The sequence below is a fragment of the Heterodontus francisci genome, chromosome 4 (assembly GCF_036365525.1).
Source record: "Heterodontus francisci isolate sHetFra1 chromosome 4, sHetFra1.hap1, whole genome shotgun sequence".
In the NCBI taxonomy this organism is placed as follows: Eukaryota; Metazoa; Chordata; class Chondrichthyes; order Heterodontiformes; family Heterodontidae; genus Heterodontus; species Heterodontus francisci.
In genome coordinates this window covers 115,066,596-115,093,039 of record NC_090374.1, presented here as the reverse complement: position 1 = coordinate 115,093,039, position 26,444 = coordinate 115,066,596, and the positions used below count along the sequence as shown (strand labels likewise).

At 45.0% G+C, this 26,444-nt stretch overlaps 1 protein-coding gene across 3 annotated transcripts in view; it reads left to right on the top strand.

Moving 5' to 3' along the window:
• Positions 1–26,444, top strand: part of LOC137369201 (transducin-like enhancer protein 1) — a 159,279-nt gene that overhangs the window by 96,352 nt on the left and 36,483 nt on the right. For all 3 annotated transcript variants that reach the window (XM_068030011.1, XM_068030013.1, XM_068030010.1), the window contains exons 9-13: positions 12,087–12,206; positions 17,045–17,098; positions 19,282–19,434; positions 23,177–23,309; positions 23,659–23,843. In XM_068030011.1, the coding sequence (XP_067886112.1) occupies positions 12,087–12,206; positions 17,045–17,098; positions 19,282–19,434; positions 23,177–23,309; positions 23,659–23,843 (645 nt within the window). The remainder of the gene's footprint in view (positions 1–12,086; positions 12,207–17,044; positions 17,099–19,281; positions 19,435–23,176; positions 23,310–23,658; positions 23,844–26,444) is intronic.

The following is a 26,444-nucleotide window of genomic DNA, read 5'->3' as shown; positions in this document are numbered from 1 at the left end:
CTGGAGGCCTGGCAGTAGGGGCAGAGCAGACCCTCACTTCATCGATGCTGACGTGGATCTAATACTGGGGACCATGAGGAAGAGGAGTGAGGTCCACTACCCAGAGGGTGGCAGGAGGAGGCCGCCTCATTGTGCAACAGGGCACCTCTCTGTTCAGTGTTGTCCCCCTCTGCCCCCTCTTCCTCCTCCTCCTCCTCTCTCTCTTCCCCCAATGAACTGTCTCCTTCCAGGGCCTCACTCTCCTAAAGGCCCACATCCCTCTGGAGAGCCATGTTATGGAAAGTGCAGCAGACCACCACAATGGCTGAGACCCTTGCAGCAGGGCATTGGAGGATGCCACCTGATTGATCCAGGCACCAGAATTGCATCTTCAGAAACCCGATGGCCTGCTGAGCAAGGTGGCATTGGTTGTTTTGCCTCTGTGCCTCTGTCTGGGACTCCCGTAGAGGGGGCAGTAGCCATCTATCGTCCCCTGGCCATTCACTTTGGGGAATGGAGTGAAGATCTGAGGCAGCCTGGACTGGCCGAGAATGAAGGAATCATGGCAGCTGCCAGGAAAGCGAGCGCAAACATGGGGGAAAAATGGCTGTAGTCCCTGTCTTCCTGAAAAGGGCATCCGTGAGCTGCCAGTGGCCTAATGAGATGCTGACTGTGAGATGCCACCTAGGTCCACAGCTAATCCCTGGAACCACCTGGTTGTATAGAGGTCCAGAGCACCTGAAACCTTGATGGCTGCAGGTAGGGGACTGCCATGAGAACCGTGAAGACTCAGGTCATTGTGGATCAGAGCACACATGACCGAGACTGTCTGCCCAGATAGATGCAGGCTCCTATGGAACTGGCACTCTGTCATTTGCAAGTATCTGACTTTTGGGCCATGCAACGAATGTGTTGGATCGCGCCTTCCTCCCGTTACATCCCCTGCTGTGCTCCTCTGGCCTCGAGCTGTCCAGGAGGTTGCATCTGCCTCGCTGCTCTGTCCAATGTCAAGAGTCGCCTGTTCCCATCTGACTTCGGTCAACTGGGCCTTGAATGCTCACCAGGCCTTCCCGTGCCAACCCTAGATGCCACTGTGCCAGCGGGCTCACTTCCCTGTCCAGTTTCATGGCACACTCCTATGTAATATTTAACACCTACATCTGCAACAGTATCCTCAATGAGACACATCTGAGGCAGCTAAGTTTTACTTACTGCCTCTGCTTCATTTCCATTGTCCTTATCTCCCTCCACAATGCTCACATCTTCACAACCCTGCTATGTTCCCCCATAGCGTTCTCCCCATTCCAGCCTTTAAAAATAGCTCCCTGCTCCTAACGAGGCTTTTATCAGGGTCATCCACGCACCTGCCGCCCCCCCGCCCCCCAAACCGCTCCACTGGCTCAAAACCTATGACATTTCTAGCTTTTGCCAGTTCTGATGAAAGATCATTGACCTGAAATGTTAACTCTGTTTTTCTCTCTACAAATGCTGCCAGACCTGCTGAGTATTTCCAGCACTTGCTGTTTCTATTTCAATAAAAACATATTTGTTTGTATGTTAGGTTTGGAGCAGCAGAATTCGTGAGACATGTTAACTACTCAGTCGAATATGAATTTGGTTGGTCTCATATATTGTGATTAGTTGACGCTTGGCGACAGAACCTTAATTTAAATAGTCAAATAAATGTTCATGAGTGAAGAATCACTTGCCTCGTCCCGACAGCCATCCCACACTGATATTCCGGCTGATGCCGGAATTCCCGCGTCTTCGGATCTCCATTTGAAGATCCGAGGCATAACACTGGTGGGGAGCGGGGAAAGAGTGAAGTTTACAGGACGGGGTTGGGGGGGGTGGTTAGTGGAGAAAACTGTTTCTATTGGTTGCGGGGATGATGGGAAGGTGTTGAGGGTCATAGTTCATCAAGTTCGGCAGGGGAATGTTCAGATCGCATAAAATGCTTTATTTGGGGGGACAGGGCAATTTATATATTGATTACTCATTGTAGGAGTGGGAGATAGCATTCAAAGTGCAATTCAAATTATTATCTTTTTTGAAGACCGGACCTTTTAAAACTTTCAATCTAACTGAAGGGCTTGAAGCCCTTTAAAAATGGCGCCTGCGCGGTGGCTCCGGACGCCGTTGCCGGGGATGAAGTGCCTGCCCCTTCTATGTCATTGGGGGCAGGTGTTCCTCCCCCCTGCATGTAAATGAACCACCGCGCTAAATACTGCGGCAGCTCAGCGGCACCCATCTTGCGTGTGCACCACGCCATTTTAAAAAAAATTCAGCCCGATATTTGCAACTGTTAGCATACTAACCTGTTGTACAGGTATGGAAAAGTCACGTTGGACTGTTGAGAGAAGGAAATTTAGCTTGTAGTTTGAAGAATAAATTAGAAGTCCTGATTAACAACAACTACTTGCATTTACGTAGCATATTTAACATCGTAAACATTCCAAAACTCTTCACAGGAGTGTAATCAAAATTTGACAATAAGCCATTGAAAGAAACATTAGGACAGGTGACCAAAAGCTTGGACAAAGAGGTAGGTTTTAAGGAGCAACTTGAAGGAGTAGCAAAGAAGAGAGGTTTAGGGAGGGAATGCCAGAGCTTGGGGCCTAGACTGCTGAAAGCACAGTCATCAAAGGTGGAGTGACGGAAACTAGGGATGTGCAAGAGAATTGGAGGAGTGCAAGAGAATTGGAGGAGTGCAAAGATCTTGTAGGATTGTGGGACTGGAGGAGGTTACAGTGATAGGGAGGGGAGAAGCCATGGAAGGTCTTGAACATGAGGATGGGAATTTTAAAATCAGTGTTACCAGACCAGGAGCCAGTGTAGGTCAGCAAGCACAGGGATGATAGGTGAGCGGGACTTGGTACAAGTTAGGATATGGGCAGCAGAGATATGGATGAGATCCAGTTTACAGAACGTGGAAGATGGGAGACTGGTCAGGAGAACATTGTAATAGTTGACTCTAGATGTAACAAAAGCATGGTTGAGGAGATGAGCTGAGGCAGGGCCAGAAACGGTCAATATTTTGGAGGTGGTAGTTCGCTGTCTTGGTGAGGGAGAGGATGTGGATTGGAAGCTCGGTTCAGAGTCAAATAGGGCAACAGTTTGCAAACAGTCTGCTTCAGCCTCAGATAGGGACCAGGGAGAGGCCATGATTGTGGTGGGGACTGAAGACGATGGCTTTGGTTTTCCCAATATTTAATTGGAGGAAATTTCTGCTCATCCAATATGGACATGCAGCATGACAAACTAGAGGCAGTGTAGAGGTTGGGAGAGGTAGTGGTGACATAGACCTAGGTGCCATCAGTGTACATGTAACACACTGAAAAAGGGACAAATTTCGCACATTTCATTGTCTTTTAGAACAGCCCTGCAGGATTTTAATAACAGAACAAGTTGAATACTTGGGTCAGATTATTAACACTATCATATCACAACCTGGCTTTTATGAAGTGCTTTGCTCAATGACTCAGAGCTATGTGATGATTTTGAAGTTATGCCTATTTGACATTGCGAATGGAATTAATGCCACTGGATCATTGCTCTGCCTACCCTAAAATACTCTGACCTAGCATGAAATGAGAAGATGTCTGGTCTTGAAGATTAAGTGTATGTTGTAGCCAGAACCTGCCACAGCTGCATGATTTTGATAGACTGCAGGGAATTTTATAAACTGGGCTGTAAATCTTGTTAATCCTAAGGTCAAAGTTGTTACATTAACAGAATAGGCCGAAAGCAGCCTTTGTAAAGTACTAAGCTGTAATGTGCTATAAAATGCCAGAGCACTTAATAAATATTTTATAACCAAAAATGGTTCAAAGGTGAATTTGTGAGCTGCATCAAAAGCTCACTCTAATTTTTGTGCCAGACTAATTATTTTGCTACTATTTGAGGTTCAAAAACTGTAATACCTTGGGAATGGAGGGGGTAGATCATTTGATGGGGTAAGAATAATTGTAGTGTGCACTTAGCCCACAGAACTTCCTTTATGCCCCTTGAGATGGTCTATAGGATTTCTGTCATTGAAGTTTCTCACCAAAGAGGAGTTTCAGCTCCAGTTGGTAAATTATAAATACTCGCCGTAGAACTTGCCAGTTCTCAACAGCATGTTATTCTACACTATACTTGCAGTAATGTCACAGTTGTTAATCTTTCAGTGAGCGCCATCAGGCTCCAGTGAGGGTAAATGTATTGGCAGTCAACATTTGCCAACCATGTCAGATGCTGTCAACACGAAAACTGAATAAAACTGCCCTATAATTTTTTTAATCAAAGCCCTGGAATGATTTCAAGGCAGAAATTTAATCATTGGATTCAGATGACAGTTCTAAACCACTGAAGCTTCAATCTTGTGGTTCAGGGCATCGTCTAAACCGCTCGATTAGATTAATACTTTGTAATTGCTCCCAGGCATCAATTATCCTCTGTGAGCTCTACAAAATGTATAAGGACCTGCATTTGCATTGTCCAACTTCAAATAAGCAGTCCTTTTGTTTGTGTCTGGGGGGGTGGGTGGGGGGGTGGGGGTGGTGTTGTTGAAATTTGTGAACAATATCATACTGGTTTCCCAGTTAAGTTTTAAATGCACAATAAAGGAAACTGCCCACTGGAAATGAAATGAAGTGTTGTCTTGATTCCAATAAGCTGTGCCTTTTGGCTGCAAACCAGTAGTAAAGGTTACACGGGAGGTTATACTGGATTAAATTTCTCTGGGGTCTTGTAAAATTTACATAAGACCTCTGGCTGTTCTTTAGCTTGACTGACCGTCAATAAAAGACAGCTTAGTATTAGCCTTGAAGAAGCATTTGCTGAAGTAGGCCGAAGGTTTTAGAAGTTGACAGAATGGGGCTTGAGATGTTGAACAATCTTGTTGTTTCTTGTGCTTGTGACTCTATATCGTCTTTAGCTGTGCTGGAAAATTGCATTGGTTGCTTTATATGTTAAAGGAAAGCTTTTATATACATTCGTGAATATAATATTTAAGTAGCTTTATCGCACATGTGGGTGAGAACCTTGTCCTTTTAGCTAAAGAGTGAAATATTTCTATTACAGTTACTGCCTCAGTAAAATAGGGAAAAATTGGGAAGTAAGTGCTCAATGCATTGCAAACAGTATGTCAATGTCATCTGGCTCCACATTGTTCTCTTGTTTTAACTTCTCAAAACAAGAGTTATCAAAACGTTTAGAAAAGGTGTTTTTCACAAATGTTATTCTACATTGCTCACATCCTTAACAAATCACTGAACAAGTTGTCCCTTTGGATATGCTAATCCAACCCAGTTCTTTAAATGGCTCACTGTTGCATGGATAGGAGATGAGAACTGGGTGTGTTAAATTGTAACAGGTAACCATTGAAATTGCTTAATGTGTAAATCAGCAGTTAGGTGTAAAATAGCTTTGGAAATGCATTGTTTTAATTTTAAAAAATACACACAAATGCAGATTAAAACTGGGCATCAATCTAATAAGCAGCCCCCTTTACTATCTTTCTGCATTCTCTAGACTGCCTATGCTTTTTAATACAGGCTGGATGGCTTACTGCTGCACCTGATGCCTATATAACTTAAATTGGCTCACTTATTTTGGTGCAGACTAATAAACCTAATTTTTGAGTCTATGGGCTGAATTTTATGAGCACGCCGCTGATAGCAATCACGGAGCTGACGCTATATTCAGTGCGGCGGCTCATTATCATCACGCCAAATTACGTGGAGGGGGGGTGGGCAGGATATTTGGCACCTTGATCGGCATTGGCTCAGCTGTGTAGCAGGTGCTGGGGCCCTAATTAAAGTGCCCCAGCACCTGCTTCCTGACAGCTGCCAAATACTTACATCAGTATAGACGACTGGGGATGCTGGCAATCTGGCAGAAAAGCAGAAAGTGCTGGAGAAACTCAGCAGGTCTGGCTGCATCTGTGGAGAGAGAAGCACAGTTAACTTTCAGGTCTGTGAAAGTTACCTCTGCTTCTCTCTCCACAGATGTTGCCAGACCTGCTGAGTTTCTCCAGCACTTTCTGCTTTATTGTCACATACTCTTCTTTGTCCCAGTGTCCTATGCAGTTGAGGTCCTCTTCTTCCAGTGAAATGTAACATTTCTTCCTGTAGGCTTGCTGCACCTGGGTGAATAATCTTAATTTTGCACAGACCAGAACGTGAGACTGAATTATATCATAAAATCAAATACACTATCAGAAATAAAAGCATCATTTAATAATATCTACATACTATGGGCTTTTAATTTCCTGAATGTGACAAGCCGCAGACTAATATGCATTTGGAATCTGTATTCATTTTGTTGCTAACTGTTATGTGAAAAGAAATGTAACTGAATTAAAAGTACTTCTGAAAGAACCAGGAAAATGTTTATATTCTAGCTGAATTGCAAACCAGAAATATTACATCAATAATTATGATCAACTGCTGCAGAAGCAAAGTGTACGTGACCATGTATATCTGTGTTGATCAGTCATTGATGAAAAACCAGGGCAACAGCACAGATTTCCTCACTACAAAGAACAAAGAACAAAGATAATTACAGCACAGGAACAGGCCCTTCGGCCCTCCAAGCCTGCGCCGATCCAGATCCTCTCTCTAAACATGTCGCCTATTTTCTAAGCTTCTGTATCTCTTTTCTTCCTGCCCATTCATGTATCTGTCTAGATACATCTTAAAAGACTCCATCGTGCCCGCATCTACCACCTCCGCTGGCAATGCGTTCCAGGTGCCCACTACCCTCTGCGTAAAGAACTTTCCACGCATATCCCCCCTAAACTTTTCCCCTTTCACTTTGAACTCGTGTCCTCGAGTAATTGAAACCCCCACTCTGGGAAAAAGCTTCTTGCTATCCACCCTGTCTATACCTCTCATGATTTTGTACACCTCAATCAGGTCCCCCCTCAACCTCCGTCTTTCTAATGAAAATAATCCTAATCTACTCAACCTCTCTTCATAGCTAGCGCCCTCCATACCAGGCAACATCCTGGTGAACCTCCTCTGCACCCTTTCCAAAGCATCCACATCCTTTTGATAATGTGGCGACCAGAACTGTACGCAGTATTCCAAATGTGGCCGAACCAAAGTCCTATACAACTGTAACATGACCTGCCAACTCTTGTACTCAATGCCCCGTCCGATGAAGGAAAGCATGCCGTATGCCTTCTTGACCACTCTATTTACCTGCGTTGCCACCTTCAGGGAACAGTGGACCTGAACACCCAAATCTCTCTGGACATCAATTTTCCCCAGGACTTTTCCATTTACTGTATAGTTCACTCTTGAATTGGATCTTCCAAAATGCATCACCTCGCATTTGCCCTGATTGAACTCCATCTGCCATTTCTCTGCCCAACTCTCCAATCTATCTATATTCTGCTGTATTCTCTGACAGTCCCCTTCACTATCTGCTACTCCACCAATCTTAGTGTCGTCTGCAAATTTGCTAATCAGTCCACCTATACTTTCCTCCAAATCATTAATGTATATCACAAACAACAGTGGTCCCAGCACGGATCCCTGTGGAACACCACTGGTCACACGTCTCCATTTTGAGAAACTCCCTTCTACTGCTACTCTCTGTCTCCTGTTGCCCAGCCAGTTCTTTATCCATCTAGCTAGTACACCTTGGACCCCAAGCGCCTTCACTTTCTCCATCAGCCTGCCATGGGGAACCTTATCAAACGCCTTACTGAAGTCCATGTATATGACATCGACAGCCCTTCCGTCATCAATCAACTTTGTCACTTCCTCAAAGAATTCTATTAAGTTGGTTAGACATGACCTTCCCTGCACAAAACCATGTTGCCTATCACTGATGAGCCCATTTTCTTCCAAATGGGAATAGATCCTATCCCTCAGTATCTTCTCCAGCAGCTAGTCCTGCATTAGTTTTCAAACATTTGCAAAAAAAACCCTTGCAGCCAGAAGTTAGAGCAGTTACACTGTGTAATAACCTTTGCATTTAAAGGATCAGACCAAAAACCAGAGATGGCAGATGGGCGCTCTAGGATGGCCCCACAGTTCAGCGATGCCTTCCTGCTCACTCTCCTCCAGGCTGTGTGGGCAAAGTGGGAGGTCCTTTTCCCTAGCGATGGTAAGAAGAGACCCTCCCACCTGACCAAGGCAGCCTGGCTGGAGGTGGCAGAGGAGGTAAGTAGCTGTGTGACCATCCAGCATCAAAGAGTCCAATGCCAGAAGGGGATGAACGATCTGCTTCGCACCACAAAAGTAAGTGGCACTTTGTATCATGGACCCATTGAACCTGGGTGTCCCCACACAGAGTGGCATAGGTGTGCCACTGCCTTGCCAAAGACAGGGAGGTTGGGCAGGGACGACATGAATGGATGGAAGTATGAAAGAACTCACCCTTGTCTGCAGCTCAGAACATGGCACCTACATGAGTGTCTCACTTAGTAGTGCACACTGAGCCTTCTCCACCTTTGGGCCCAGCATCCCTCTTGTGACATGTTTCGGGTTGTTGCCTGGCCATCCTTAATCTCTGCCTGCTTGCTCCTCCGGGCAAACAGGACCCACAATGCTCATGAGGCGAGTTGGACTGTTGGATGAGTGCCAGATATGCGGACATTGACACAGGCTGAGGAGGAGGCCCTCACACTGGCTGCGATACATGTGAACCATGCATTAGGTGACATTGAGCTCAGGCTCCTGGGCGAATATGCATCCATTTGATATACACAATGATCACTGTGAATATCGTGCTGTTTGACACAATTCTGTCACAATTGTTACATGCTCACCATAAAGACTGACCGTGAGCTCTTATTGTATCTTGCAGGTCAAAGCTCTGAGTCAGCAATGGCAGCCCAGGACATGTCCTGCACCTCAGAGGAAGAGACATCCTCAGAGGATGCAGCATCCCATGACACTCCCACACCTTCCACCAGCGCAGATACAGTCACCTCGGTGGGTATCCAGTCGGGCTGACGGTCGTGTTCACAAGCTGGACCCGAGCCCCTAACTGAGACTGAGAAAGCCAAGGCGCCTTGCAGTCGGAGGGCTGTGAGTGGCCAGGCCCATGCTGAACCCCAGGCTGCTGCTGATCCTCTGTTTTGGACAGCACAGGGCATGCTGGAGCTGCAGCTGCAGTCATCGATAGAGATGCCACAGGCCGTGCGCAGCCTTGAGCAGACGATGGGGGAGTCCATCCAGGCCATGACAGCTGCCGTGTCCCAGGCATTGGAGCACATGGTGTCATACATGGAAATAGCAGTGGTCCTTCTGGTGAGCCACATTCCATGAATACATGCTGACCTGCAATCCCTCACCGAGGCCATCAGATCCTCAAATCAGTACCAAGGTGTGAGAGGGACCAGGGGCATGGAGACTGCACTTGCCCCTGGTCCTACCCGGGAGAGCAGAGAAGATCAAATAAGCCTTGAGCTGGAGGAGTTGAGCCTGCGTGCCATATCTGGAATCCACCCTCAGCGTGCATCCATTGTGTCCACCAGTCCCTCTGCTGGTGAGTCAAGCTCCAGCAGCCACGACATCTTGGGAGATTTGTGCAGTGACACAGGATTCCCCCAGCTAGCTGGGACCTTCCAGGCCTCGTGCGCACAGAGAGGACGACTGCCAAAGTCATCCACAGCCAAATGGCAATCAGATGAGCAGCTTTGCTCCAGTCAGGCTGTTAGCGCAGAAGTGATACCGTGAAGGAGCACCCGCAAGCATTTCCAAAAAGCACTGTGACACAAATGGGCCTGCACAGGTGACACAACTCTGTAAAAAAAAGTCGAAATCAAAATCATCTTCACTAACATCTGTGTTGCTTTTACTGTGTGAATGGAGTGTGTCTCCTCCCATTACATCATTGGCCTTTCAGAACTGCCAATGTATGGAATAACATCATTGCCATGCCAGTATCACTCGTGCATTTCCACGGATGCAGTAACATGGACAATGGCTCAGTAGGCTGCTGCCAGCAATGGTGGAGACAAAGATGTTGCAGATGCGGACTGCTGCACAACAGGTGAATGAGGGTGCCGTGTGGCTTGCAGAGCCTATTGTGGTTCCTATGGTGTGGAGAACCTTTCATCAGTGAGGCGCTGCCATGCAGCCCTAGCTCGCTGCTCGCCCCACATGCAGCACCTGGATGCTCTCTGTCCTCCCATGTGCCTTTCTTGCTGTAAGTCCCCATCGTCCGAGGATGAGTCCTGCTCGTGTCTGTCCTCATCCTACAAGGCCTCCCCCCTATTCAGTGTGTTGTTGTGTAGAGCACAGCAAACAGCAATGATGCGAGCTACCTTTTCCGGCTCTTACTGCAGGGTACCTCTCAATCTATCCAGGCAGCAGAAGCGCATTTTCAGCGTGCCGATCGCCTGCTGAATGGTGGCTCCTATAGCTCGATGGCTGGTGTTATATCTCTGCTCTGCAGCAGTAGTGAGGTGTCTCACTGGTGTCAGGAGCCTTGTCTGCCAGGGGTATCCCTTGTCTCCTAGAAGCCACCCCACCATCTGAGCCAGTTCAGTGAACAGCAAAGGCAGCTGGGACTGGCACAGGATGAAGGCATCATGGCAACTACCTGGAAAGCGGGCACAGATTTACATGAAGCATTTCCAGTGATCATATATGAGCTGTACGTTGATTGAGTGGAAGCCCTTACGGTTTACGTATGCAGCTGGTCGCCTGGCGGGAGCCTTGATAGACACATGGGTGCAATCTATAAACCCCTTGCACCTGTGGGAATCCTGCAATGGAGCTGAAACCGGTGGCTCTCTGGGTCTGTCGTGAAGTGGACATAGTCGCCGGTTCTTCGGTACGGGGTATTGGTGACCTTCCTGATGCAGTGTTGCACTGCTGACTGTCTGACCCCACAAAGCTCTCCGGTGGGCCCCTGAAATTATGCAGAGGCATTAAAATTAAGAGCCGCTGTCACTCTGAGGGCCATAGGCATAGGATGTCCTCCAAAGCCCATGGGCTGCAGTTCATCATTCAGCAAGGTAGAGAGATGAGTTACCATCTCTCTCTATATCCGCAGTCGCCTCTGATACTGTTGCTCTGACATCTGCAGGTATGTCATGCGGGACCTGTAGATGCACGGTGATCTGTTGTGTCAAGCTCTCCTTGGCAGCTACTGCTGCTCACGACCAGGCGCCTCTATGTGCACTGCACCTGCCTGTTGGTTTTGCCTGCGGCGCATATGGAACCTCACGAGAAGTGAGACAATGCATGTAAAGTGAAACATCTCCATCACCAAGTTGCAATTACCCTTTCAGACAGTGAGTTCCAGACCCCTACCGCCTTCTGCGTTAAAAAACTTTTCCTCCTCTCCCCTTTAATCTTTCTACCAATCACTTTACATCTATGCCCCCTAGTCACTGACCTCTCTGCTAAGGTAAATAGGCAGTTCACCTCCACTCTATCCAGACCTTTCAAATGGCCTAGCAAACCACTCAGTTCAAGGGCAATTAGGGATGGGCAATAAATGCTGGCCTAGCCAGCAACGCCTACATCCCACGAATGAAAAAAACCTTAGACTTGGTTCTTTCAGTCCTGATGTTATTACATAATTATCTACTATGTTAATCCAATGCTCTGCTGTACACCTGCAAATTGGAAGTCTGATTTGAAATCCCACTGCGGGGACTATCACTCCTACTTTAATTAGTCATCTGACTCCAGACTTGTACCACCACTTTCGCATTATTATGAAGTGGAAAAGTGGCAATATAACTGCAGACTTAAATGAGAAATGCTGGCTCTTATCCCCTGAATAGTTTGTGTTTGGCAAGAACTACTGTAAACAAGCTGTCAGACTTTACAGGCGAAGTAGTAAAATCTTAATTAATGAGTAATGTTAAATGCTTGTTACCCGTGAGTATTTTGTCAGCAGTGTACTCTGCAGGTTAACGATTTAAAATGTAGTCTTGACGGTTCAGTGGGAATGCGGCAATGAGTCTATTTATTTTAAACAAATATCCTTCTTTAATGCCATTAACAAATCGTTAAATTGCTGATAGTACAGTCTACTCTGTAAATATTGTATTTAAAGTATGTTTGTGTTCGGTATCATAAGCATTCATGGGATTGCATAGGGACATTGAAAGGAATTTTCTTTTGAAAGCATCTGTTATGTCTTCACAGAGTAATTCCCTGTTGGTACCCGATGGTCTGCGAGGCACAGATAAGCGCAGGAATGGGCCTGATTATGCTAATGATGTGAAAAAGAGGAAGGTTGATGATAAGGACTCCATGAGCCACTATGTAAGTGCCTGAAATCCAGGCTTCAGAAAGTTGCAGGCTTGTCTTCAAGTGCAGAATCTAGCTTTTTTGGGGGGTACATGTACAAGGGTGGTAGGTTGCTATTGGTTTACATGAAATGCATAAATGAAATCACAAATTAAAGTAAAACCACATAATTAGAATTAGAACACTACAGCGCAGTACAGGCCCTTCGGCCCTCGATGTTGCGCCGACCTGTGAAACCATCTGACCTACACTATTCCATTTTCATCCATATGTCTATCCAATGACCACCTAAATGCCCTTAAAGTTGGCGAGTCTACTACTGTTGCAGGCAGGGCGTTCCACGCCCCTACTATCTGAGTAAAGAAACTACCTCTAACATCTGTCCTATATCTATCACCCCTCAACTTAAAGCTATGTCCCCTCGTGTTTGCCATCACCATCCGAGGAAAAAGACTCTCACTATCCACCCTATCTAACCCTCTGATTATCTTATATGTCTCTATTAAGTCACCTCTCCTCCTCCTTCTCTCTAACGAAAACAACCTCAAGTCCCTCAGCCTTTCCTCGTAAGACCTTCCCTCCATACCAGGCAACATCCTAGTAAATCTCCTCTGCACCCTTTCCATAGCTTCCACATCCTTCCAAAAATGCGGTGACCAGAACTGCACGCAATACTCCAGGTGCGGTCTCACCAGAGTTTTGTACAGCTGCAGCATGACCTCGTGGCTCCGAAACGCGATCCCCCTACTAATAAAAGCTAACACACCATATGCCTTCTTAACAGCCCTATTAACCTGGGTAGCAACCTTCAGGGATTTATGCACCTGGACACCAAGATCTCTCTGCTCATCTACACTACCAAGAATCTTCCCATTAGCTCAGTACTGTGCATTCCTGTTACTCCTTCCAAAGTGAATCACCTCACACTTTTCCGCATTAAACTCCATTTGCCATCTCTCAGCCCAGCTCTGCAGCCTATCTATGTCCCTCTGTACCCTACAACATCCTTCGGCACTGTCCACAACTCCACCGACCTTAGTGTCATCCGCAAATTTACTAACTCACCCTTCTACACCCTCTTCCAGGTCATTTATAAAAATGACAAACAGCAGTGGCCCCAAAACAGATCCTTGCGGTACACCACTAGTAACTAAACTCCAGGATGAACATTTGCCATCAACTACCACCCTCTGTCTTCTTTCAGCGAGCCAATTTCTGATCCAAAGCTCTATATCACCTTCCACCCCATACTTCCGTATTTTCTGCAATAGCCTACCATGGGGAACCTTATCAAACGCCTTACTGAAATCCATATACACCACATCCATTGCTTTACCCTCATCCACCTGTTTGGTCACCTTCTCGAAAAACTCAATAAGATTTGTGAGGCACGACCTACCCGTCACAAAACCGTGCTGACTATCGCTAATGAACTTATTCTTTTCAAGATGATTATAAATCCTGTCTCTTATAACCTTTTCCAACATTTTACCCACAGCCGAAGTAAGGCTCACAGGTCTATAATTACCAGGGCTGTCTCTACTCCCCTTCTTGAACAAGGGGACAACATTTGCTATCCTCCAGTCTTCCGGCACTATTCCTGTCGACAATGACGACATAAAGATCAAGGACAAAGGCTCTGCAATCTCCTCCCTGGCTTCCCAGAGAATCCTAGGATAAATCCCATCTGGCCCAGGGGATTTATCTATTTTCACACTTTCCAAAATTGATAACACCTCCTCCTTGTGAACCTCAATCCCATCTAGCCTAGTAGCCTGAATCTCAGTATTCTCCTCGACAACATTTTCTTTCTCTACTGTAAATACTAACGCAAAATATCCATTTAACACTTCCCCTATCTCCTCTGATTCCACACACAACTTCCCACTATTATCCTTGATTGGCCCTAATCTAACTCTAGTCATTCTTTTATTCCTGATATACCTATAGAAAGCCTTAGGGTTTTCCCTGATCCTATCCGCCAATGACTTCTTGTGTCCTCTCCTTGCTCGTCTTAGCTCTCCCTTTAGATCCTTCCTGGCTAGCTTGTAACTCTCAAGCGCCCTAACTGAGCCTTCACGTCTCATCCTAACATAAGCCTTCTTCTTCCTCTTGACAAGCGCTTCAACTTCTTTAGTAAACCACGGCTCCCTCGCTCGACAACTTCCTCCCTGCCCGACAGGTACATACTTATCAAGGACACGCAGTAGCTGCTCCTTGAATAAGCTCCACATTTCGATTGTTCCCATCCCCTGCATTTTCCTTCCCCATCCTACGCATCCTAAATCTTGCCTAATTGCATCATAATTTCCTTTCCCCCAGCTATAATTTTTGCCCTGCGGTATGTACCTGTCCCTGCCCATCGCTAAGGTAAACCTAACTGAATTGTGATCACTATCACCGAAGTGCTCACCTACATCTAAATCTAACCTGGTATTTTGCTTTTATTTTAGTGTTTAATTCACTGCCACTTCTCTTCCAGGAATGCCTACCTTGAAGAAGTTCTGCTCTCTGTGACTTTTCTAATATTTGTCAGTTCCGAAGAAGGGTCACTGACCCGAAACGTTAACTCTGCTTCTCTTTCCACAGATGCTGCCAGGCCTGCTGAGTGATTCCAGCATTTCTTGTTTTTGTTCTAAATCTAACACCTGGCCGGGTTCATTACCCAGTACCAAATCCAATGTGGCATCGCCCCTGGTTGGCCTGTCTACATACTGTGTCAGAAAACCCTCCTGCACACACTGGACAAAAACTGACCCATCTAAAGTACTCGAACTATAGTATTTCCAGTCGATATTTGGAAAGTTAAAGTCCCCCATAACAACTACCCTGTTACTCTTGCCCCTGTCGAGAATCATCTTCGCTATCCTTTCCCTACATCTCTGGAACTATTTGGAGGTCTATAAAAGACTCCCAACAGGGTGACCTCACCTCTCCTGTTTCTAACCTCGGCCCATACTACCTCAGTAGACGAGTCCTCAAACGTCCTTTCTTTCGCTGTAATACTCTCCTTGATTAACAATGCCACACCCCCCCCTCTTTTACCATCTTCTCTGTTCTTACTGAAACATCTAAATCCCGGAACCTGCAACATCCATTCCTGCCCCTGCTCTACCCATGTCTCCGAAATGGCCACTACATCGAGATCCCAGGTACCAACCCATGCTGCAAGCTCACCCACCTTATTCTGGATGCTCCTGGCGTTGAAGTAGACACACTTTAAACCAGGTTCTTGCTTGCCAGTGCCCTCTTGCGTCCTTGTAACCTTATCCCTGACCTCACTACTCTCAACATCCTGTACACTGGCACTACATTTTCGGTTCCCATTCCCCTGCTGAATTAGTTTAAACCCCCCCCCCCGAAGAGCACTAGCAAATCTCCCCCCCAGGATATTGGTACCCCTCTGGTTCAGATGAAGACCATCCTGTTTGTAGAGGTGCCATCTACCCCAGAAAGAGCCCCAATTATCCAGGGAACAAAAACCCTCCCTCCTGCACCATCCCTGCAGCCACGTGTTCAACTCCTCTCTCTCCCTATTCCTCGCTTCGCTATCACGTGGCACGGGCAACAACCCAGAGATAACAACTCTGTTTGTACTCGCTCTAAGCTTCCACCCTAGCTGTAAGTGTTAAAAGTGAGAAGTTTGCTCTGTTAATTTCATCTGCTAATTTCCTAGAATCATAGAATCATGCAACAATGAAAGAGGCCATTTGGCCTATCATGTCTGTATTGGCCCTTTGAAATAGCGATCCAATTAGTCCCATTCCCTAGCTCTTTCCCAGAGCCTTGCAAATGTCTCCTTTTCAAGTGTGTATCCAATTCCTTTTTGAAAGTTACTATTGAATCTGCTTCGATCACCCTTTTAGCTGGTGTATTCCAGATTGTAGCGACTCGCTGCATTCAAAAAAAAATTCTTCTCATCACGCCTCTGGATTTTATGCCAATTATCTTAAAAGCCAAGGGAGAAACCCAGAGATAATTCTACAATTTGGAGTGAGCTAGGGGCAGGAGGAAAGAAGAGTGTCAAAAGAATTATGGGCAGGAGATACGCTGGCCTGAATATTAACAGGGGAGCGTTATGTAGGCAGGAGGGTAGTTTCATATGGAAAACCTGGAAGTCGCAGTGTATCTTTTGGCTTCCCACCCAAAGTCAGCTTAATTGATGGACTTGGTTTCCAATTGGATGGAGTCACTCCAGAGTGGGCCACAGGACCAATGAGACCCCATCCACAACCCTGGGGAGGCAGGGGTGTCCAATCCCCAACCCTGGATATAGGGGAGTTCAGTCCTCGGATCTTTGTATGTGGCAGGGGTTGCGAGGGGGTGATGGGGTGGAGTTTGGGGGCTAGGGGGAAGCTCTCCTGCTTCTCCTGGCTTACAAGCAGTGCTGTTAAGGCACTTGCCTTCTCCCCAACGCTGTCCTTACTTCACATCAGCTGCTGGGTTTTCCAAAGCCTGGGAAACCTGACAACAGACTGTAAAACCTGCAAAACCGGTTAAATCAGACGCTGCATTTAAAATATACGAATTGCTGCCAACCTGCTTCCTGGGAGTGGGTTGGCTTCCCAACTTGTGTCCCACCACTGTTAACCCTAGAAGTGGGTGAGTTCCTGACATGCTCAGAATTTTGCCCAGTTTAACCCCAGCCACACACAAATGTTGTACACTCCCTCATGTTAAAATGATATTTCCTAATTTCCCTTCATCCAGTGACTGCCTGTTGAGTTAAACAGTTCACTTTGTACCTGATAAATGCCTGCTATGTCATAATGTAGCAGCCAGGCTGATCAAACTATTATTCCTACAACTTCTGTTTTTTAAGTTTGTCTGAAAATATTCATCTTGTTTTAAAGGACAGTGATGGAGATAAAAGTGACGACAATTTGGTAGTGGATGTTTCTAATGAGGTTTGTACTTTTTGTTCCATTTTGTGTATCATGCTGTTTGATAATTTACTAAAATGAATGGCCTTGCTGCAATGCTTAAGTTATGTGTGTGTTGAAAGGAGGCAAGATATAAAATTCATATGTTATTAAACATCTCCCTTAAAATAATGGACAATGGAATTTAATACAATGTCATAAGCATTTTATGTTATGTTCACACAGCACAGATCAGCCAAACCTTGGAACTTCTGGGCTATATGACCACATGTTTTACCCACCAATGTTACAGCTCTGATGAAATCTTTAGTAGCTTTTGTGGGTTAACTTATGCTGATTTTTTTCTCTGTGTTCATGTAAAGGCATTGATTTTAACTGGAAGCTGTGCTGTCCAGAGACTTCCCTTTCTGTTGTTGAATCTATCACAGTAAAACATATGCGCTAGTTTATAAATTGTAGAGTTTTCTGTAAACCATTTCAACGATGCCTCATCTCATCTTTTCCTGTGCTGGGGTGGAGGGTCAGGTGTGGGCAGCAAACCATCGTCTTCTATGGAAGAATGAGCTAGAGTGGTTCAACAGTCTCCAAAACCTTCCCTGATCTGTACCTTTGTTTGCATGTTGGATTTTCAGAAAGTTTATCTTACTAAAAGCTAGTAAGAGAAAAGGTCATGCTGCAATTCGATTTATTTTAAAATCTTGTTTGGAGAATTTTTTTTGCTGTCTGTGGAGGATATCTTTTTTTTTATTTTTTATTCAGAGATACAGCACTGAAACAGGCCCTTTCGGCCCACCGAGTCTGTGCCGACCAACAACCACCCAATCATACTAACCCTACAGTAATCTCATATTCCCTACCACCTACCTACACTAGAGGCAATTTACAACGGCCAATTTACCTATCACCTGCAAGTCTTTGGCTGTGGGAGGAAACCGGAGCACCCGGCGAAAACCCACGCGGTCACAGGGAGAACTTGCAAACTCCGCACAGGCAGTACCCAGAATCGAACCCGGGTCCCCGGAGCTGTGAGGCTGCGGTGCTAACCACTGTGCCGCCCATCTGTACTAACAGTTGAAATATATTCCATTTTAGGCATTAGTATCAAAATCTAGTCTTTTCCCTCACCTCCCTTAATCCCAAAACAAAGGATACCCTTTCCTTTCTCTCCTTAAGCTGCACCGTTATGAGTTTAGCTACTTCCCCTTTCCTCTGTTAGCTATCTTTAAAGTCATTGAGGTGAATTCCTAATTAGTGCCATATTGCAGGTAGTTTTTCATTGTGAACTGGCCAAACTCATTGCACTTAGAACCTACATGGCTCCTTTGTGTCCTTTATAGAGAGGAGACAGGCCTGGATTTTAGTCTGGAGGCATGTTCTGCCTGGTGGGGAGAGGAGACGATGCTGTTGTGAGGTCAAAAGAAAAGTTTCCAGAATGTCCTATGGAATTTAACTGCAGGGCTCCTTTAACTGAGTTTCCTGCTTACAGGCAGGCAGATTGACAGGCTGGAGGCCTTTCAGGTGAGAAGCCTGCTTCACAGGGCCGAATCCCATGAGGGTAGATGGGGAGTGAGATGGATGGTGAAGTCATCCAGATCACGGGAGGGGTCAGGGCAGGGGGGAGTGACACCATCCCATGGTGGTCCAGAAGTGCCAATTGTTGGGGGAGGGTCGGATGGTGGTCTGGCAGGTCCCAATCATGGGGGGAGGTGCTTGCTGCAAAGGCACTTACCTCACAGATTCAGCTGTTCTCGCCATCTTTAAACTGCTGAGTATCCCAAGGTCTGGGAAATCCAGCTGATAAAATGAAAGCATGCAGCTTCCCGCATGTGGGTTGGTCGCCCACTCCCTCATCCAGCCTCTGTTTATGGTGGGTTTGGTTCCTATTTCAGATTTTTTGCAGTTTAACCTCTGACATGACCCCAACCCACCTGTTTTTGGGAGTTAAGATTCAGCTCTTTAATTCATTTATGATGGGTTGATTTTCAGCCCAAGTTCCAGACATTAGAGGACTTTGGGGTAGAGTTTGACTTTGTGCTATAAATGCTTTTTGATGCAGGTTGTTCCAGGAGCTCGGGCTATGCTAAAGTTTCCCTCCAACACTTCATACCCACTTAAAACGAGGAGCATTCTGACTGTAACTACAGCATTCCAGTTCCTCGTTATGTGAATGCATAAATAACACGAATGTGTTGTATCTATATGTGTAGGACCCATCATCGCCACGAGGCAGTCCTGCCCATTCACCACGTGAGAATGGCTTGGATAAATCTCGCCTACTCAAGAAGGACGCTTCCAGTAGCCCAGCTTCCACAGCATCTTCTGGCAGCTCCTCATCTCTCAAATCCAAAGAGCTAGGCCATGTGAGTATCAGATGTAACCTGATTTAAATCATGCCAGAAGTTGCACTAAACAAAGTTGTTTTAGTCTAGAAATTTTGCAGATGTATATGTTTTAAAAATACCTCGGAGCTGAAAAGATTTATATGCTTTTTGTTACATGTAACAAGATTGTGCATCCAAGCAGCATAGCTGTGACTTTTAAACGATTTTGTGTATGTTGGCAAAATAACTCTTCTGTTTAGAACAGGAATAAAGCATTATGTAAACCATTGTCTTGATATTTGGCTCTGGAAGTAGTTGAAGTAAATCCCATTAAGATGAAACATTTATGTATTGTCAAGCCTTGGAGAGGATTTTTAAAACAACATGAATTAATGCGCGACTAAAATTGTGTACACTTGGTTGAATAACTGTTTATACTGTTAGAAGTTTTGATCCTAAATTAAACTAGGAAGTAATTTATTATATGCTAGCAGTTGTAATAGATGCCTTTAGCAGCTTAGAAAAGTTCAACTATTTCACATAGCATCAAGTCCAGATTTAGCTCCACGTGCTAATGTTATTCATTAGCTCAAGCAATTAAGCTTGGTTATTACTGTCCATAAAATGAACTGACATTGTTATCCGAGATGCCAGTGCACAAGTTGCCTGCTTTGCTTTTACAGTTACAGCATGTATTGTAAAGCATGGTTCATAAGCTGCACACACATGCAGGGTTTTATGACCCATAAACTTGACTGAGAGAAGACAGATGTGTTCCAAGATGATCATTGTTTGCCTGGCCTAAAAAGCACACAAGTGCAACGTGCAGTCGTGAACCAACTACACAGATTTTGTTTAATTTTACAATCAGAAGTTTTTCCCAAGTAACAGTATTTCAAACTTTCAAAATAAACTAATCTCATGGAGTCATAGAGTTATACAGCACAGAAACAGGCCCTTCGGCCCATTGTGTCTGTGCCGGCCATCAAGCACCGAACTATTCTAATCCCATTTTCCAGCACTTGGCCCGTAGCCTTGTATGCTATGGCGTTTCAAGTGCTCACCTAAATACTTATTAAATGTTGTGAGGGTTCCTGCCTCGCCACCTCTTCAGGCAGTCCAGATTCCAACCACCCTCTGGGTGAAAACATTTTTCCTCAAATCCCCTTTAAACCTCCTGCCCCTTACCCTAAATCTATGCACACTGCTTATTGACCCCTCTGTTAAGGGAAAACATTTCTTCCTATCTAACCTATCAATGCCCCTCATAATTTTGTATACCTCAATCATGTCTCCCCTCAGCATTCTCTGCTCTAAGGAAACGACCCTAGCCTTTTCAGTCTCTCTTCATAGCTGAAATGCTCCAGCCCAGGCAACATCCTGGTGAATCTCCTCTGCACCCTCTCCAGGGCAATCATATCCTTCCTATAGTGTGGTGCCCAGAACTGTACACAGTACTCCAGCTGTGGCCTAACTAGCATTTTATACAGCTCCATCGTAACCTCCCTACTCTTATATTCTATTGCCTTGGCTTATTTTTTTTTTTAGTTTTTTAGAAATACAGCACTGAAACAGGCCCTTCGGCCCACCGAGTCTGTGCCGACCATCAACCACCCATTTATACTAATCCTACACTAATTCCAAATTCCTACCACATCCCCACCTGTCCCTATATTCCCCTACCACCTACCTATACTCGGGGCAATTGCTAATGGCCAATTTACCTATCAACCTGCAAGTCTTTGGCATGTGGGAGGAAACCGGAGCACCCGGAGGAAACCCACGCAGACACAGGGAGAACTTGCAAACTCCACACAGGCAGTACCCAGAATTGAACCCGGGTCGCTGGAGCTGTGAGGCTGCGGTGCTAACCACTGCGCCACTGTGCCGCCCTATAAAGGCAAGTATCCCATATGCCTTCCTAACCACCTTATCTACCTGTGCTGCTGCCTTCAGTGATCTATGGACAAGTATACCAAGGTCCCTCTGACCTTCTGTACTTCCTAGGGTCCTACCATCCATTGCATATTCCCTTGCCTTGTTAGTCCTCCCAAAATGCATTATCTCACACTTTCCAGGATTAAATTCCATTTGCCACTGCTCCGCCCATTTTACCAGCCCATCTATATAGTCCTGTAATCTAATCTTCAAGATTCCATTTGCAATCTAATCTGAAATCTCAAAATAGCTGGAAAGTATTCAGTTAGGTATACAGGTCACTCAGGTAGCAAGAAGCTGAATGTGTACATTGAAATCCTAATTTTTCTGCTAATTTGTAATCATTTCAGAGATTTCTTCCTTATTTCATGCAGGCTATTGTGGATATGTATAGGCATACTCTGTTGTTGAATCTGATTTACGTTGTTTAGAAATGTTGATTAATTTCCCCCTTCTCTACCAGTTCATGGGGCCACTATTGTCTCCACTACCCCCCCACCCGCTCTTTCTTGGTCTATTGTTACGACCGACTGCTCCTGTCAAAGCCCCCAATCAAAATATACGATTCTGATTGTGGTGGGACCAATGCACTGTTAATTCAATCCTGTCATTCCACAGATCGACTAACATATCATTTAAAACTTTCTAAATTAAAGAAAGACCCAGCCAAATTGTACCATCTATTAACCCCAGAATAAGGATAACCAAATCAGATGTCTTTAAATCAATAAATTAGCTCTTTAATTAGAAGAACTAAATTCTTAAACATTATGAAGATATAAACGACATTTAAAATAGAAAAAATTAGAGTCCTTGCAAATTTACAGTCCAATATTGCTCGAAGTCCTCATAGAATGTTGCTGTCCTTCTCCAGCGAATTTCGACAATTGACGACTTGCAAACACTTTCAACAGAATCAATCTGACTTTAGAGTTTTTGAGTGATAAAAGATTGTCATAGTCCAACTTCCCTTTCTTCAATTTAAATTACTAGAGATCTCTGTCTTGTCTTGCCTTTTCAGAATTTTGAGAGATGATAAACACTAAAATCCTATTCCTTCAGTTTAAATGGTTGAGAGCTCTTTTTCAGGTGCGCTCATCACAGCTGTGTCCTCTGTGTCTGTTGTTCTGTTACCACAAACTGCCTTCCTAACAGCCAGTTCAAAACTGAATTGTAACAAATGTATCACATCAGGCTCACTCCCAGTGGCTGTATCTATGATAACGAGAATGCACCCTTTGAATCGCAGTCTCCAAATGGCTGTCTCTAAGGCAACAAAAATGCACCTTCCTATAACTCCTAAGGCCTGCCGGTTCTTAAAGCAATACTGATCCCTTGCAAGCTTTAAAGGCAAATCACATATTCCAAAAGAAAACTACAGGACACTATGGTAGCATTGTTCTCTCCCTTACCTGACCTCATTCGGAGTGTGAAATCAGCCAGCCTTCTGTGTTGCTCCTGGCTCCTATCTGCTGCTACTGTGGGAAATTGAAAGCTGCTGCACAATACGAGCAGGAATTCCTAATCTCACAACACTGAGATTAGGAATTCCCACCTACAAAAAGCATTGTTCAGTCCTAGAGCACCAATAGCTTCAGGTAACAACTGGAAATGACTAATTGAAGCTGGTTTGCCCTTTCTTAGAATGGGCCTAGTTGCCCATTTCCTTGCTAGACCAGGAATGCTGAAAGCAATAACGTATTACTGATTTCCTGGTCAACTTTTAAAAAAAAAATTGTGGATTTTGAAGCACAGGGTCAATGTTGGTTATGTAATTGAAATAATATATTACAGTTATTGTTATAAATGTTAATATGTGCTTTTAAATATAAACTTGTTGCAGCATGAAAAGGCCAGCACTCCTGTGATGAAATCCAGTACCCCAACTCCACGAGGCGATGTGCCAACTCCAGGCACAAGTGTGCCTTCAGGACCGCGTCCAGGCCTCTGCAAACCTCCAGGGATGGACTCATTATGTAACTAATCTATACTGTATCATTCTTTGTTTACAAATGGTAAAACATCTGATAAAATTACTTTTTTTTCCATTTTTAGAGTGGTCTTATTGGTATTCAAAGTCTAATTTGAGAAGGAAAGCTGCAAAACAACACGTTATATGTTAATTTAACTTGTCAGCACTTTGTGCATATTTAGTCGTTCTATATTTTGAAAAGTAATTGTACTTTTGTCATTCAGTTGCAAATTGTACTGCAAAGATAAATATTTTAATAGCTGTGTAGTGTAGATTTGTCTTTGAATCTGAAGCATAATCCATTTTGGGCAAATACTTAAATGAAGTAACCTTTTCTTACAATTGCTTTACAGCCTCAGCATTAAGGCCACCCTTGGCGGTACCAGGACCTTATCCGTCACCTTTTGGGATAGTGCCTCATTCAGGCATAAATGGAGACCTGAACAGCCCAGGAGGTTACCCAGGCTTGCATAATATCTCGCCTCAGATGAGTGCTGCAGCAGCAGCAGCAGTAGTTGCCTATGCACGACCTCCTATGGTAAGCCATGTACTAAGCACATTCATTAAGTTAGTTTCCTGCATTAATTTGAAAAAAAGGCAAGTAAGATACTAGATAGCAATAGTAGAAGACAGACTTTAAATCAATGGGCCGTATTCTTGCCGTCTATGGTGTTTGTCAGTTCTCACTTGAAATACTTTGTGCAATATCATAAGAAATAGGAGCAGGAATAGGCCATTTGGCTCCTCGAGCCTGCTGTACCATTCAATAAAATCATGGCTGATCTGGTTGTGGCCTTCACTTCACTTTCCTGCTGCCCCCCCGTAACTCTGATCACCAAATCACAGAAAGACTTGCCATTTTAGAGGTGGGCACCAAAGTGATTCTGGGTAACATGCATTTTAGTTATGAGGCATTGTTGAGGATCTTGGCAATCTTTTTGGAAAAATTAAGACTTCAGGATGGACTGGGTGAAATTTTTAAGGTTATGAAGGATATTGCTATACAAAATAACAATTTGTATTTTTATAGCACTGTTAACATAGCAAAAAAGTCCCAAGGCAATTCAAAGGTATAAAGAGACAAAAATGTTGCTGAGCCAAAGAAGGAGATATTAAGAAGGGGTGGCCAAAAGCTTGGTGAAAAAGATGTGTTTTAAGAAGGGTCTTAAAGGAGGAGAGTGCAATGGAGAGGCAGTGGGATTTAGGGAAGAAGTTTCAGTGTTAGGCCGAGGCAGCTGATGGCAAAGCCCTCAATGGTGGAGCAAATGAGGTACAAGAGTCAAAGTCAGAGGGGATGGGGGGCATGGTTCTGAGGCAGGAGGATATTCCGAAAAAAGGAAAAGATGAATTCCCAAAGGGATTTAAACTCGAGGATAAGAATTTTAAATTGGTTGTGTTGGGGGACTGGGAACCAATGAAGGTCATCAAGAACAGAAGTGATAGGTGAGATTAGCTTTGTGCACGATAGGATATATGCACTATAGTTTTAGAAGCTGGAGGGGACAAAGGCATAGATGAGAGTTTCAGCAACGGATAGGTTGAGGTGGATGCTGTTACGGAGGTTGAAGTGGACAGTCTTTGTGATGGAGAGGACATGGGGTGAGAAGTTCATCTGAGTGTCAGATAGGGTTGTGAACAATTTGGCTGAATGTTAGACAGAGAGAGACTGGAATCAGTGACAGGAATCTCAATTTTGTAACAGAGATCAAAAACAAGAGCTTCGGTCAGTTGGGGAAAACTGCAGATCATCTGAAACTGGAGGTTCGAAATCTGTCTGACGGCAGAGGGACTGTGTGGATCCAGAGAGGTGTTGGGTGGTTGTACAATGGTCCACAAGATAATCAGAAGCATATCTGAGTAAAGAAGGGATTGTGGGATATGACGAGAAGTTGGTTAGTTTGGGTTGATCTTGAAGATTGCTCTTCCTATGTGTACAAACGTGACAGCACCTTCCAAACCCGCAACCTCTACTACCTAAAAGGACAAGAGCAGCAGATGCATGGGAACATCACCACCTGCAAGTTCCCATCCAAGCCACACACCATCCTGACTTGGAACTATATCGCCGTTCCTTCACTGTCGCTGGATCAAAATCCTGGAACTCTCTTCCTAACAGCACTGTGGGTGTACCTACCCCACGTGGACTGCAAGGGTTCAATAAGGCAGCTCACCACCATCTTCTCAAGAGCAATTCGGGATGGGCAATAAATGCTGGCCTGGCCAGCGACGCCCACATCCCCATAAACTAATAATGAAAAAAAGCAAAATTGCTGCTTGGTCATGCATTCTTGCCACAGGAAAATTTGAAGTGAAAGCCTTACCGGAATCTGGAAATTTGGGCCTCAATAATTATGGGACGGGAGCATGTTAGCAAGATTGTGGGGCAGGGGAGTCCTGGGAGCACGGAGGTCGTACTGAATTTACTGGCAGGACCTAATTTATTTTGTGCTATTTCCTGCCTGGCAGCCAGCCAGCTTGATACCCTGTTGGTTGGGAAAGTCACCAGCAGACGCCAGTGGCCCCGAGCACCTGGGGAACGGTTGAGAGTGGGGGTTGGGGGGGGAGTTCAGAGTATGGCAATTAGGAGTGAAAAAGCAGGGCGGTGGTGGCGTCAAAGCACAATAATCAGGAGAGAAAGGCAGGCGAAGATCAGTTTGGATGGGGTGGAGGAGAGAGAGTGCCAGTGAATCGAGGCGGTGATCAGAAGGCAGTTTGCTTGCAGGGCTGGGGTATTACTCCTGCTCCTCCTGGCTCACAAGCTATCAAAAGCACTTTACTGCTTGATCCGGCAGCTCCCGCTTCCACTTTGCTGCCAGTTTTCCCAAGCCCTGTAAGACCTGACCAACCACTGTTAAATTGATATCATGCTGCCATCTGCACTGTGGGTGTCTGATTTAAAAATTATAACTGAAGTGTCCCACCTCTCTATGGCGGGGCACACCCAATGTGCAATCTGCCACCATAAACATGTCAGGCCCGTACACACTGAGTTGGGGTTGCGTTTTGTGATTTTTAATTTATATCTCCCTCCGCAATCCTCTCCCACCATCATGAGGGTGAGTAGGGTTAGTATTGACCCATTGAAGTATTTTTTTTTGGAAGGCAAGATGAGAGATGGAGGAGAAAATAGGGCACAAAT